The 16,124-nt window shown below is 36.4% G+C and overlaps 1 protein-coding gene across 5 annotated transcripts in view; it reads right to left on the bottom strand.

Moving 5' to 3' along the window:
- Nucleotides 1-16,124, bottom strand: part of FGF14 (fibroblast growth factor 14) — a 610,229-nt gene that overhangs the window by 231,585 nt on the left and 362,520 nt on the right. The window contains exon 1 of one of the 5 annotated variants that reach the window (XM_027591059.2): nt 827-889. The exons of the other annotated variants lie outside the window; for them this stretch is intronic. Coding sequence (XP_027446860.1) covers nt 827-875 — 49 coding nt within the window. The 5' untranslated portion in view covers nt 876-889. Of the gene's footprint in view, nt 1-826; nt 890-16,124 lie in introns of those variants that run through there. 5 annotated transcript variants of the gene reach the window in all.

Here is a 16,124-nt window from a genome sequence, read left to right as displayed (position 1 = left end):
CTCAGGAATGGGTTTCTTACCTGAACCAAAACCAATCACCCAAACATATTCTGTGCCTAAGTTGAGCAAGTGACCTAAGATGACCCAATCAAAGAAAGGTTCCAAGATTTCCCTCCTTCTTTCCTTTCCTTTTTTTCTTTCTTTTTAATGTGACACTTTCTCTGTTTAACCTGGACAAGGAAGTAGGTGGCCTCAAGAACCTTTTAAAAGCAATCTTGCAAGTGGAAACTGAGCTTTCCTCTAACCAGAGTCAAAATCACAGAAGGCAGATTGGAGATAAAACAAACAAACCCACAAAAACAAAATATATTCCCTGGTATCATTTTAGAGTCACTAAGTCAAGACTGGACTTCTTGTGTATGTGAGCCAATAGATTCTTGTTTTGTATAAATCAATTTGAGTTTGAGTTTTCTTTAACTTACATGCTTAACAAATCATAAGGTCAGCTAGATATCAGCTAACTGGAAATTTCAGTAATGCAAAATACCCCAGTTCCCAGTGTAGACAAACTAGAATATAATTTTCCCAACAGGAAAGAAAATGCTAGTAAAATAAAATTTCCATTTAAGAGAAAAATCCACTAAAGCAGTTTCTGCTATAATTACTTTATCTTTCTAGGGCTCAATGATTAACCCTCCACTCATCCCTCTTGCAAAGGAGGAAGATTGAAACAGATTAACCAAAATTGGGGTACTTTTGGATAGGTTTAATTATTCTGTTTAAGGCAACCTTCCAGCTGCAATAGACAAATCTCTTTTAACAGAACTCTATTTTCAAAGCAAAAACCCTTGCTGTCCTTATCTTGCTAATGAAGTTTTCCACTCACCTATAATCTGTGTAGAATGGGGATATTGGATGTGGCATTTTCTTGACATTCCTATCCGACTACAATCACACGCCTTAATTGTGTCTGCCTCATCCGCATAGTAGAACGGACACCTCATCTTAATTTCTGATTTTAATCATAAATCCATGGAGCCAGAAGTGTCACCAAGCAACATTCAGAAAACACTGTTATCAAAGACTTTTTCCCAATGCTTTACAAGGCCAAAGCAAACTATAATTTTCTAAAAAAGAAAAAATTATGTCATTTGCATGTGTGGCAAAAAATAATGGCTTTTAAATTAAATACCAAATAGGCTTGCTGAGCTTTAAAATAGGATACCTGCCAAACCAGGCTAGGATGTATCTCTTAAATTATGGGGCTGATAACATCATCTGAATTCATTAGGTATTTGTGGAAAACAATGGTAATTTTAGCAAATGCCAGATCTACTTTCAGAATATCTCTGTTGAATAAATAACCTCCGTCAGGCCACTAAGAAGTACTATGATTCTAGAAGCAAGACATTACCTCTAATGGAGGAGCCCTCCTTGAGGAGGACAATTCATTCCCCCTTCACTCTCCAAAGGCCAGTTGTTGCTATACTTCACACCACACCTGCCCCAAAGTGATGTGGAGACTTTCCCGGAGAAATGGCCAATATGTGATAGAATTCTAAACAGAAGAAGCAGAGCCAAATGATGCAGGATAAGGCTAGTAGCCAAGGAAGTGGTCATGGAAAAATCCCCATACAAGAAAACATGTCACCTTAAACCCTGTTTTCTTGAGTAGGGAATAAAGAGAAGGTATGAGCAAGCAAAGAGGGCTCATGATGTGCTTAAGACCATGACCTCCATAGCCAGGACCTCCTAGCCCAAATCCCACTTGGGACAATCACTAACTCTATGGCCTTCAACATGATATTTAACTGTTTTTTCCTTCTTATTTATTTATTTGCACGCAAGAGAGAACATGAGCAGGGAGATAGGGAGAAGCAGGCTTTCTGCCGAGCCAGGAGCCTGACGTGGGACTCGATCCCAGGACTCCGGGATCACAACCTGCACTGAAGGCAGATGCTTAACCAACTGAGCCACCCAGGTGCCCTGATATTTGACTGTTTAGTGGTTCAGTTTTCTCAAGCATAAAAATAGGAAAAATGACCGTACCTATTTCTTGGGAGTAGTTATGAGAATTAAGTAAGTTAATATTTATAAAGTACTTCTAACACTATTAAGTATTATATATGCGTTTGGTAAATAAATAAACTAGAAAGTAGGACTAACATTAATTGTGGCTTTTTACTGCAGTTTTACCCTTTTAATTGCTCCCACAAAAAAGGAAAGGAGTGAAAATGTGAGTTTATTTAGTGAAACAGATACTTTACTTCCTCTGTCTGATAAAATTCCTCTTAACAAATTTCAAAATAGGCATTATTATTCCTATTTTACAGAAGAGATAAATGAGGACAGAGAGTTTAATCAACTCTTTCCATAGCATTATGATTTACGTCCAAGTCTCCATGGCTCTAAAACCTGACGTGTCGGTTTTTTTTTTTTTTCCCCTTGCAGAATCTTATTTCTGGAAGCTAGCGTAGCATGGTGAAAACCTGAAACTGAAATTCAAAGAGGATAAACAAAGTGAAGTAGATAAATACTAAATAGGTTGAAGGCAAAAGAGGATGGTCTGTCGATTCTACTGCCACAAAGTTATTATGCCCCATGGAGTAACAAAGAAAACATCTTTATTGTAGAACTGGTTAGTGATGAAAAGAAGATGCCAAAAAGAAATTGAGGCAAGAACAATATGGAAATTCACTTTGATGACAATGCAGAGCCATTTGCTATGAGCAAAGGGCAAAGTGAAACCAGAGAAACATCAGAAGTGCAGAGACTTCCAGATTCTCATCTAAACTGTCAGTCAACATTTAATTGTTGACTGCAGAGAAAGCAGCTGCCCACCATCAGCATTAAGTCAACCAATGCCATTTTAAAGGACTTTAGACTACTTGGAAGTGCCAAGACTCATGGTGATACTGATACCATTTATAAAGAATAAAAGGATTAATTATCTACAAGTAAAGCCAGCTCATTACTTCTGGCATCCTGTAAGGGGAAAATAAAATCTTGTTTCATAAACAGATAAATGTGCAATAGAGTCTGATTTAATTAAGTAAGATTACAAAAAACCCAGCTAGGTATTTCTAATAATTTAAGTTACCTAAACAAAAAGTATAGATAAAATAAAAGCTAGGATATTTATTCTCTTCTGGACTCCAAAATATTCAAATACATTTGTTGCAATGGATCAAGTCAGTTTCTACAGAAAACACCCCTCCCCTATCAAATGCCACCAAACCACCAGGGAGCATTACCACACTCATGGGTAAGCCCTAATTCACACCTAAGTCCCTTAGCACAAGGCAGGACTCAGAATGAATGGGGTTAAAGACAAAGATGCTTTGGGAACAAACTTATTCAGGACATGGGATGGATTTAGAAAATTCAGGCGAGGTCTAACCAACATCCTAGTAAAACAAACACTGCAAGGACTGCAGGTTTAGAAAAGATCCAGGCTTAAAACCACAGGAAACAAAGTTGCAATAATGAAAAAGATAAACTCAAAATTATGTTAGGGTAGGGAGAGGGAATATAAACCACGGATTCTCAAGTTTAGTTCAAGTTAAGGTATTCAGGAGTCCACTGAAGATTAGGAAGACTCCTCAAAAAGAAACACATACTCCTTAGACTCTTGGCCAAATGGATAAGAGATGGAACAAATCAGACCCAGCCCCTCCATTAGCTACAGTAGCAAGAGGGATGCTGGTGAGGCATCAGGCCAACTTAGCAATGCCAGCCTTTGAAGGAGCCCCTCCTGAGTTCCATAGACCTAGCAACCGTGGTTATTTCTACTTCCTATTTGTGGAATCTCAGGGAAGAAAAGATGGCTGGGAAGGAGACAGAGTGGCCTCAGAAATGGACAAGCCTCCTCATTGTCCAATGTAGTCACTGGATGACAGATGGGTGGCAACCACTGTATTCCTCTAAATTTACCAATTAGTAGGCTGACCATAAAACTTGACATTCAGAGAAAACCCTTCTGAGAGGTGTTGCTGATATACTTATGGTGGGACCAAGGGGTATAAACAAACTGGACTAATTTCTAATTCCAATGCTTACTTGATACAGTGTTGTTCTATCATAGTTACAGAACACATAAATACACATTTCTAATTGACGCATAGTTTCAATTTTGTCTTTCCATTTTATACAACAGGTTTCGATCTAAAAGTATTTGTTTCCAAAATGAAATTCAACTTCAAAAATTAAAGTTTGGCACTATGAGCTCTTTAAAAACGTGCTACAACATAAGACAGAATTACAAAAGAGATTTCCAACGAGGCTTTGAATGTTGCAAGACACCAGAATAAGGGTGGCCACCCTACAAAGTGATGGATTACAAGGCCGTATCTTTTATATGAATGTCTAACTTGTAGAATACTCTCTAAAAAAGTAGATCACAACAATTCATATATTATCTAAAGTGCAAATTTGCATTTTAAATATGTCTGGGAGCTACACATGCCGAATCTCACAGAAATTTAAGGAATATGTTATAGAGACAAAAAACTCTATTATTCATGTTATTAGAGATACTCTGTGAATTTAGGTGGCCTCCTCTGTCCTGGAGAACAGAGAGAAAAACTAGACAAAATGAAACATATTTATGGTCTGATCTAAATGTCCTGTCTTTGTAAATCTGCAAAAATTTCTCTTACATTATTTTACCCAAGCAAATCTTCCAGTAAGCAGGTGGAAAGACTGGAAAGAATATTCTTCTGTATAAACCCATGTTACTTAAGAGACATGATATAATTGAATTGTTTAGATGCAGTAATGCTGTGTAGAAGCTCCTCTATGAACTTTCTACCTAAAAGTTATGGATATAATCAAGTCAGATGCCCACGCGAAAGCATATCAATTGATTATCGCCAACCAGTGATATGAGTTGTGGTTTGTATTATAATGTCTTTCTAGAGTTACAAATAAAACAATTGATAAAGAGTTTTTCAGAACCATCTTGTAAGGATGCAAATAAACTTTTGTGCAGCTATTTTTTACCCAGAATCATTCATTCCCCATATCCCCCCAATGCTGTGTCATTATCATTCAAGCCTCTGGCTAGTTCTCAAACACTAACTGAAGCTAATATTAGTACATAAAGTAATATGACCCTTATTAGGAATAGGATAAAATAATGAGTAATAAGTTCAAACCAAAAAAGGAAAATATTTTCACGCCTTTGACAGTTAGCTCTAGAGCCACTCAATAAGGTAGAAATCAGGCCTGGTTAGCTGCATTTTCTGTGGGCAATTTATAGTTTTCCTGGCCTTAAAGTCCTCATTGGTTAGAAAACATTATTTCTGTAACCCCAGGAGTTAAGGTTCATATTTTACCCAGGTGACCATGAGGCAGCATTGACAGAGGAAATATTTCAAAAGACTCAAACCCAGAGGAGTGCTAAGACATTTCTGGGGAGACATCAATTGCCCGCTTGGATAAGGATTGGGCCCTCCATTGTCCACCTGTCCCATGCTGTTGTGAAACTGGCTCACCAGCTGGGTTGTCCATAAGAGGAGAGTTTGACAGCAAGTGGCCACACAGGTGATGGCATTTCCCCATTAATCTGGGTCCACTGCATAGTCATGGTTGTCCATCTACACTTTGGAGTCAGTGGCATCTGAATTTACTTATTATTGCCACTTCTTATTCTTGTGAACTCAGATAAATTACTTAGCTTCTCTTTTAGCCCGTTTATCCATCCTAATAACGGAGATAATATCTTCCTCCTCATGGCATTGTGTGGGAATCAAACAAGATAATGCATGTAAAGTAACAGGCCCTCAAAAATATGACTCTCTTTTATATTGATTTCACAAAAGGCCTGGTAAATAAATCCCAGCATTGGCATGTGATGCTTTTCAGATTTGTATCTTTCCCGTAAGTGTGGGGGAATATACTGCATCTAAAAGCCATTTTTGCAGTCATACATTTTCTAAGAACAGAGCTGAATACAATCTATCATCTGTCATCATGAACATTAAAAACTATAGACAAATCAAGTTAAAAAACTCCCTTTTCTTCATCTATCTAGCACCTGCTTTGCAGTCTCCTCAATCAGATAGGGGATCTGATGGAATTACTATTCTTTGACAGTCATTCAAATATAGATAAATTAAATGGATTTTACTGAAACTCATTTTCAACTGTAATTTTTCTGAATACTTGAAGAATGGATTCATTCAATTCTGTATTATTCAACTAAGGCTAACCAATGTTATATTTTAAGGCCATCACCAACTCCTATAAAATATAGCACTTTCATAGGTGGAAGCCTGCTTTAGGGACAATCAGAATCTATATTCCCCAAAGACACACACATGAAATGAAAAAAAAGTCATGACAATTATATTACATTAAAGACATGTGTTCATAAAAATTTAAGATAAATAACATTTTGGAGGAAATAGGTCTGAGTTTTGAAAATATTACAATCACACATATGCAGACATCATTGTAGAATCTGGGTAATCTATAACAAGAAAAGCACAAAAATATTCTGAAAAATATAATTTTTTTAAAAAACTCAGTTGAGCAATGGATCAAACGCTGTCATTTTACAGATTAGGAAAGATAAACACTTAAAATGTGAAAAAAAAATAACTATCAGTCAGCCAGTTTAGTAGTCATGAGTGTCTAAGAACTAATCATGAATTCAAGATCTTCAGAACAACAACAAAATTATCTCAGAAATTCATTTTAGGGAACACGTTTTCTAGTTCCTATACAAGCAGACCATCAGGTTACTTTCAAAAAGACTTAACTCAGAACAGATGCTTAATCTATGGAGGGAGTTCCCAACATACTAACAATTTTTAAGTTAGCCTAAGTAAAGTGATTGAACACCCATATGTGCATGTGATTTCTATTTAGAAAAAGAAGAGTTAAATTTCTGTGTGTGTTTTATTATTTTCATAGAACTCATCCTCAGGTTAAATAACTTCTAGAAATAAAAAGAAATTAACACGCCCATAAAAATATCCCATGGACCATGTGTTAAGATGATTGCATTTGTAAAATGCAGAAAAATCCCATCATTTCAGTATCTTGCTGTGTTTCACTGAATCATCAGCATTAATCATAGATGACATATTCCTAATGCATTAGCGCTGTCCTTCATGGTGTGAGAACATCTACCATGGAAATAGCTTTTTCTTTGTTGAAAAAAAAAATCCATGGTTCAGATGAAGAAACCTGAAAATATGTGTTTTTCTTCTTTATCTCTGGCTCTTTTTGTAGCTCCAAATGACATTTTGTAAAATGCTATGCATAGATTTTTGAGGTTATTACTATTCAGTTCACAATAAAAATTACTCAAAATATAAGCTGAATAAGCACAGAGATTTTGATGCAGCTTGAATATTTAAAAGTAGAATAAAATGCTATGCCAAATTCCCATTTCCTCTCAAGTTTTGTCCAAATAGCTATTTCTTAGGCTCTGCCGTTTTCACCATTCCTGCCAAGTCTGCAAGAATTCAGAAGACATTCAACTTCTACCCAAGCAAGAATTCAGAAGACATTCAACTTCTACCCAAGCCCGGGGTTACATCCATGATTCTTAATGACTGATCTATGTGCACACAGAAGACTGACAAAGCAGGGAAAATCCAATTTCAAGGTTAAGAAATTAATTTTGCATCCTCCTCCCCTGCCCTGACTCCAATCTGTCAGAAAATTCTGTGAGCTCTACCTTCATGATACATCCAGGACTTCATCACTCCCTGCCACTTCAACTGCTACCGTATTCATCCAAACCATTACCACCTCTGGTTTAGATGATTGTGAAAAACCTTAACTGTTGACCTTAACTCCACTCTTGTCCCATAGAGACTGCAGTCTGATCTCCAGGTACCATCTTCGAGAACATAATTCAGATTACATGCTCCTCTATGAAAAGTCCTCCCATAGTTTCCCATCCCACTTAGGGTAAAATCTCACATTCTTGCCCGGACTACCATTGTGACCTTGTCTCCTATCCACCTTCTAGTTCCAGCTTGGCACCTCCTGCCCCTCAACTCCCCTGAGGATCCTAATCAAACATCACCTTATCAGAGATGCTACTGCTGACCGCCACATAGTTTAAAAGTCTTTGTCTCATTACGCTCTTTCCCCCTTCCCTGCTTTAATTCTTTTTTTTTTTTAAGATTTTATTTATTTATTTGAGAGAGAATGAGAGATAGAGAGCACGAGAGAAAAGAGGGTCAGGGGGAGAAGCAGACTCCCCGCCGAGCAGGGAGCCCAATGTGGGACTCGATCCCGGGACTCCAGGATCATGACCTGAGCCGAAGGCAGTCGCTTAACCAACTGAGCCACCCAGGCGCCCTCCCTGCTTTAATTCTTGTTCACAGCAACTTTCAACCTTGAATTTTACAGATTTACCTCTTTATTAATTATTAGTTATTTTCATTTACCTTCTATAAGAACATTACATTGATGAAGCCATGATTTTGTCTGCTTTTTCTTTTTCAGTTATCCTCGGCACCTAGAACAACGCTTTGCATGTGGATGCTGAATTAACAAACGGGAACCCAACGTTTAATATATTTTTGTAAATAAGTATCTAGGGAGCCTTTAAATCTATTTCATTAGTATTTTTTAAAAGATTTTATTTATTTATTTGGGAGAGAGAGAGAGAGAGCATTAGTGGGGGGGGTAGAAGGAGGGGGAGAAGCAGACTCCCTGCTGAGGGAGGAGCCAGACATAGGGCTTGATCCCAGGATGCTGGGATCATGACCTGAGCTGAAGGCAGCCACTTAACCTACTGAGCCACCCAGGTGCCCCTATTTCATTACTATTTTTAAAGGCAAAAATCACAGTAGACATTACCTGAGTCACTGATTAAATGATCGCGTCTCTCCATTAGAGCATAAGGTCCATAAGGACAGGAATGGATTTGATCCTATTTGTTGATACATCACCAATGCCTACAACTGATCCTGGCACATTTGTTAAATGCTGAGTGAATAGGAAGGATTTATTTTCATTCCCATTCTAGAACCATAAATAAAATGCATACAAAACAATATTTTTTGCACAAGAAGTCATAAGTAAATCTCTTAGAGATACTTCAGCTTAAATGGGGAAATTCAACAATTCAGGTTTGCAAAGCTGAGACAAATCCTGAGTCATGAGCAAAGATAGATGATGAATCAGGGTCTTAGATGGTTGTAGTGAGAGGGAAACAAAATGTGACTGAATCAACAAGAGCTAGCTTAGTGCTGATGAACAAAACAGGAGGACAGTGTAACTGTGGAGACGGTGACCACAGCCAGGGAGACACATGTAGAAGTTGGCAAACTGGAGTGCAAGCTAGCAGCTGGGCAGCAAAAAAGTAGCTCAGAAGGAAGAAATAAAGACAGGATAACAAACGACTGTCATGGATAGTGCTAAACAAACTGAACTCATCCAATAGGTTCAACCCCACACAAATAAATGTTTTTTATTAACAGAGAGACAATGTGTACCTGAAGACTTTATCCCCCTGAGATAAAGCTTCATTGCTTTGAAAGGATCTGAGTGTATCACATTGAATCTGACTCTCCAATGTCAAGGTAAAGCCTGAATTTCCTGAATTTCACTGATTGCTTGAGAAATGCATCTTAGATCATTCTTAACAGTCTTTCTCGGTCCTTCGAGTCCTCCGACACTACAGTTGATTTAAAAAGAATCTTTTATAATCACTTACTTCATTTCAAATGTACTTTTTCCAAAGAGCTATATATGCTTGAGAGAGTTAACAGACTTTAAAATAATCAAGTCATTTCCTGCTATCACTGGTTATTTTTAAATTTCACTGTGTTAAATGTATGAAAAGTTGAAAATTTTAATTTATAATTATTAAAAGCTTCAATTCACAAATCAAATTCGTCAGGTGGATTTTTATGTCTTCCATCTTCACCTCCTACCTACAAAACAAATACCCATGAGTTTTTGCTTTTCTGAAAGATTATAGAGAATTCTCTGTAGATTATAAAGAAGGGTATTGTACATTTGGTTTCCTACATCATAACGTTTCCTTCTACTTTCATAAATACTGGATTGTTCTTAGTCAATTTCACAATGGCTGTTTTCCGAATCCCTTAGACAAGAATAATTAACTGAGTAGTGATTCTCTACAGCTACTCCTGTGATAAACAAAGCTTGCACTGACCATGGCATATAAGCATGCATATGTATTTTTGTGTATGTAAATATATAATTATTGGTTTGAAGCTTGCAGACACATCACTTTGGATCTTTTTTTATAAGATCAGTGAAATTTTTAAATTAAGAGATATGTTTTAGTCTTAAACTGTTTAGTAAACAAGTAAGCATAGAATTTTCCCCCTAATGCCTTTTACGAGCTTTAAATGGGTTTTCTAGCATGGATCCTCCTGTAAAAGGTAATTAGATATCTCACTGCACCTATTGTTTTTCATCCTTTTGGACACCTTCCTGAAGTTATTTCGCTAAGAAATTCTAACTTTAATTTCTTGCCAACTTCTGTTACTCATTTCAAACAGAAGCCAGATTTATTATAAGATTAATAAATTAATCTCTAAGAAATCTCTGTCTCACCAGTTTCTTCCAAATATTTTTTGTTGACTTTTTATTTGAGAATAACTTTTTAAAACCACATGAGCTGTGGTGCTCATGGACTATTATGAGTCCAAGCTCAGAACACAAACAAGAAACACTCAAGCTGAATCTACATCCACATTTCACAATTGGTGGCCTCACTCAGAGTAGGGCTGGCAAATATAGGGTTTGAGTACTGCCTCTCCCCAGTCGGCAGACATAGTCCATTAATTGTAAACCTCTTCTGGCCTCACAATCCTTCTTCACAAAGAACCACAGGCAGCTGCTAGAGATTGATTGGATTGATCCCCACATGAGGTGATTCTTACTTGCTATCCCTGAGTTAGCAGATTTTGAGCTTACTGGCACTGCCCTATGGGTTAAGAAAGAACATGGTTTTCAACAATAATTGAGGATGGGTGGGTATCAAAACTCTTGTATATGTTTACTCCAGGTTTTTTCCCTAATTAAGTGTCCATTCTTATCTACATCCATTTCTGTATTTACATCTCAGTTTACTGCCCACTTCAAAGTCATTTGGTATTTAGGAGTGACTGTACTTCAGGTGTAACATGACTGTGAGACCAAAAGGGAACTGTCCTTGGTACTGCCTTAGCAGAGGCCTCTGGGCGCCTCCACTGGACTGGCTGTGCATAGGTCTCAGGGGTGCTGACTCAGACAACTAGGATTACAGGAGTGGGAGAGGGGCAGCATCATAAATTAACTACAAATAACATTAGAATCTGAGAAAATGGTTAAAATCAATCCTAGCTCATCAGGAGCCACACAATCTTAATTATACTCTTCTTAGCATCTCAGTTTTTCACATGTAGCATTAAGATAATAAAACACACTTCACAGAGTCATTATTATAATCAAGAAAGATAGTTTAAGTAAAATCAGCAGAGCTCCTAGCACAATTGAATCTAAATTTAAAGGAAAAGAAATGATACTAATGCACTTATATTAATGCTAACGCACTTCTTTAACTATGCAATTACAAAACTTTGTTTTGCATCTTTCACAGAAGGTTAACTTATCAAGATTATTCACATACCTAATACATACTTTTTGAAAGAACTTTGTTGAGACACAATCCACATACCATAAAATTCACCCAAAGTGTACAAATCAATGGTTATTAGTAATTCACAGACTTGTGTAACCATCACCACCAAAAATGCAATATATTCTTGAATTTCCTTTGCAACATCACCAAAGGATGTCCCCGCCATGCGAAAACAATCTGGCAAAATCATAATGTAAAACTTCTATAAATGCAATTGGCAATGACAGTTTTAAAGAACTTTGAGTTCAGTTGAATAGTTTCTAGATTAAGGTGGCTACATGGGCATAATAACACTGATTGGTTCTGGGTCATACATGGAGAAGTTATGGACTTCCTGTTTCTAATTTAACATAGAAAATGCTTGGAAGTTATCATTCCCACCCTCACTTGAAAAAAGTTGGACAAAATGATAACCAACAACCCTTCTTAGATCCATCAGAGAACTGAGATCACAAAGCAAACCACTTCCCTGAGAACTGGAGAGACAGGTGTGTACAGAGATTCATATGTTATCAGGAGCAGAAGCCCAGGACCAGAAATCCCTAGATGGAGCTGATACTGATAGGAACACTTAAACTGTGATTGATGAACTGCTGGAGCCTCTGCATGGACTACTGGAAGAGTTAAACACTCTAGGAAGTGGGAGACATACTTTCTGAAGTTCCACCTGGTTCTCAGAGAAAAAAATTCTCGTATGCTTCAAGGAGTTACAGGGGAAATAATCATTCTGAAAAGAGCGGGTTAAGGCTGAAAGAACTGCAGCCTATTTAAGAAGAAGTCTCTAGGGAAGTCCAATGACCTCTGGGGAGACAAAAACAAGGACAGTAGAAGAAAATTTAACTCCTGACACCATAGCTATAACAAACTGTAAATGCAGCCTAAATCCTAGGCAGATAAACAGAAACCCCACACTACAGGGTGATCTACTTCAGTTCCTCTCACCTGATGCATCATGTCTGGTTGCAACAAAAATTATAAGGTGTGCTAAAAGGCAGTGTGAAGAGACAAAGCAATCAGAATAAGACTCAGATATGGTACAGAATATAAAATGACCAGACAAGAAATTTAAAATATCTGAATAAAATGCTAAGGGCTCTAATGGAAAAAGTGAACAACATGCAAGAACAGATGGGAAATGCAGATAGATGGAAACTCTAAGAAAGGGTAGGAAGGAAACATTTTAAATAATAAAAAAAAACTGAGGGGCGCCTGGGTGGCTCAGTCATTAAGCGTCTGCCTTTGGCTCAGGTCATGATCCCAGGGTCCTGGGATCGAGCCCCACATCAGGCTCCCTGCTCAGCAGGAAGCCTGCTTCTCCCTCTGCGACTCCCCCTGTTTGTGTTCCCTCCCTCATTGTTTCTCTCTCTCTGTCAAATAAACAAATAAAAAAAATGAAATCAAAATGAAAAATGCCTTTCATGGATTCATCATTAAACTGGACATGGCCAAGGAAAGATCAGTGAGACTGAAAGTAGGTCAATAGAAAGCTCCCAAACTGCAAAACAAAGAAAAAAAAATGGATGAAAAGAAATAGAACAGAATATCCAAGAAGTATGATACAATTACAAAAGATATATAACATACACATTTTTGAAATACCAAAAGGAAAAGAAAAAGGGAAAAGAATAAAATAGATATTTGAAATAATACTAAGAATTTTCCAAAATCTGGGATGCCTGGGTGACTCGGTTAAGCATCTGCCTTCGGCTCAGGTCATGATCTTAGGGTCCTGGGATCGAGTTCTGCATCGGGCTCCTTGCTCAGCGGGGAGCCTGCTTCTCCCTCTGCCTGCTGCTCTCCTTGCTTGTGCTCTCTCTCTCTCTGATAATAAAATAAAATAAAATAAAATAAATTATTTCCCAAAATCTAATGATGGCTATCAAACCATAGATCCAGGAATCTCAGAGAACACCAAGCAGAATAAATACCTCCAAAAAATCTACCTGGACATATCATATTCAAACTACAGAAAATCAAAGACAAAGAAAAAATCTTGAAAGAAGCTGAGGGGGGGAAAGGGAACCTTACTTATAAGGAAAAACAAATAGGAATTACATCAGACTTCTCTTTAGAAATCATGCAAGCCAGAGAGTGGTGAAATATGTAAGTGTTGAAAGAAAAAAAATTATCAACTTAGAAATCTGTATCCTGCAAAATTGTCTTTCAAACATGAAGGAGAAATAAGACTCTTAAATAAAAATTGAGATATTTTGTTGCTAGTAAACCTGCCTTGCAATATATGTTAAAAGGACTTCTTCGAAGAGAAGGGAAATAATATAGATGAAAAACTCAGACTACATAGCAGATAAGAGTTGAAAAAGGAAAAAGTAAAAGTAAAAGAGTGTATTTGATTTTTTTGTATTTTAATTGATCTAATGGCTAAAAGTTTGTTCAAAATATTATTATTAGCAACATCTTACAGGGGGATTACAGTTTAAAGACTGGTGGGATGATTGATAACAATGCAATCAGGGAGGGGAAAGACTGGGAATACTCTAATGTACTTGCACTCACCATGAAGTGGTATAATGTTATTTGAAAGTGGATTTACATTAACCATAAATGTATATCACAAACTCTGGGCAACCACAAGCATTTTTAAAACCGAAACCTAATTGATAAACAAAGAGAAGAGAAAAACTGCAATCATATAAAATGCTCAGTTAAAACTTGAGAAGGCAGTAGGAGTCAAAGAAAAAGAAAAGAAAATCTATGAAAGAAAATTTTGGAACAGTTGGGAAAATATGAAAATGGTCTGGGTGTTAAAGGATAAAAGGAGTTACGTCATTTCTTACATGTGATATGGTATTGTGGTTACATGGGAATAAGATCTTATTCTGAGAAGATGCACAGTGATGTATTTAAGAATGAAATGTCATCCTGATGTCTAAAACTCACTCTCAAATGATTCACGTGTGTGTGTGTGTTTATGCACAAAGAAAGAGATAAAGAAAAATAGAAAATTCCAATAATTGTTGAATCTAGGTCATGGTTACATAGTAGTGTACAGTTCCTTCGACTTTCCTGTATGTTCAAAAATGATTAAAAATCATTTAATAAATGAAAAAATGAGTGAATGGATTAATTAATACCAATATATACCTCTTGTATTTGTTTTAGAGTAGGTTTTACGGCAAACATCTTGATAAAAATCCACATTTTAATTTTTATGATATCTTTGAGGAATCTCAAGGCAGAGGATTTATTGTTAATGAGCTTGATGAACCTGTTCTTTAAATTTACAAATAACAAGATCTTTTGTGCGTGATGCTGCTACTTATTTTTACTCTAATTTCCAGAGAAATTGGTTTGGGCCACAAGAGATTATCAAATCATTAGCTACAGGTCACTTAAACCCATAAATCATAAGTTGTGCAATTTTTATTTTACTTCCTAAGTAATATAATATAATTGTGTACTGAAAAGTAATCTGAGGTTTATAGGAACTGCAGGAAATAAAGTTAGTAGCATGTGAAATTAAAAATGAGCTAATAAACACATTTTGCTAAAATTATAATTATATCATGCTACTCCTCATGGAAAAACTTACTGCCCCGTGAGTCAATTGCCAAGTTATTTGAAATATGCCTTACGATTCTATAGTACATTCTTCTCATGATTAAAAGACCAGTAATAGCACTATCATGAATTGTGTTATGTAATTAGGCATGACACATTCATATATGGCTAATAAAACTGTAAGGCCATTATAAAGCCCTATCTTTCTACTGTAAATTTTTTACATTAGTATCTTAACCACAAGATAAAAATAATTATAACAATTTGAAGAGAACATCTGCTAGTTAAAGGATCATAATATCTGTTATCAACTGTCACATGTAAGTGGTCAAAAAAATCTGAAGGGCAGTTATTTTCTCAAAATGAATTGAAAGCTTCATTTAGCTTTTTGTTTTTCCATCACCTTTCAAAAGAAATACACTTGCATGTATGTTTTATGTATGTGCCACTCAATTAAAATGGATATGTGAGGAATTTCTCTAAACAGCATGACCCTAAACCAAAAAGAATCGTATTTTAAGAGAAAGAAAAAAGTTCTCAGTAAGTAGAAATTCAGAAATATAAATGTGATGTCATTCAGGAAAAAGGAAATTGTTTGTCAGCTTTGGTGGAATAGGAGTGTGGCAGTACATCAAATTCCCTGCTTAAGGAAGAGCGAAATCATGTTTTTATTTTATAACATAAAGGACGCCAAATTCTAATACTTAATGAGATTCAATTTAACAAGTACTTACCTGCATAATCCTGTGCTAAGATTTGGAGTGATATAAAAATGACTAAAACTCTTTGCTCACTCTAAAATAAGCCATAATCGAATTAGGATAACAAATCAAAACCTAACTGTAAAACAAAACAAAGTACTAAACAGAAGAAAAACCAACTTGCTGCAGTAGAACAGAGAACAACCTCTTTAACTGGGAAATCAGGGAATCCTGCATGCAGGAGAGGCATTTGAACTATGCCTTGAAGTAAAAAAGGGATCTTGAAAACTGGATGGGAAAGGGACAGCTTATTTGGGGTTTTAAATGATACAAATTGT

The sequence above is a fragment of the Zalophus californianus genome, chromosome 3 (assembly GCF_009762305.2).
Source record: "Zalophus californianus isolate mZalCal1 chromosome 3, mZalCal1.pri.v2, whole genome shotgun sequence".
In the NCBI taxonomy this organism is placed as follows: domain Eukaryota; kingdom Metazoa; phylum Chordata; class Mammalia; order Carnivora; family Otariidae; genus Zalophus; species Zalophus californianus.
This window is presented reverse-complemented; position numbering and strand designations above follow the sequence as displayed.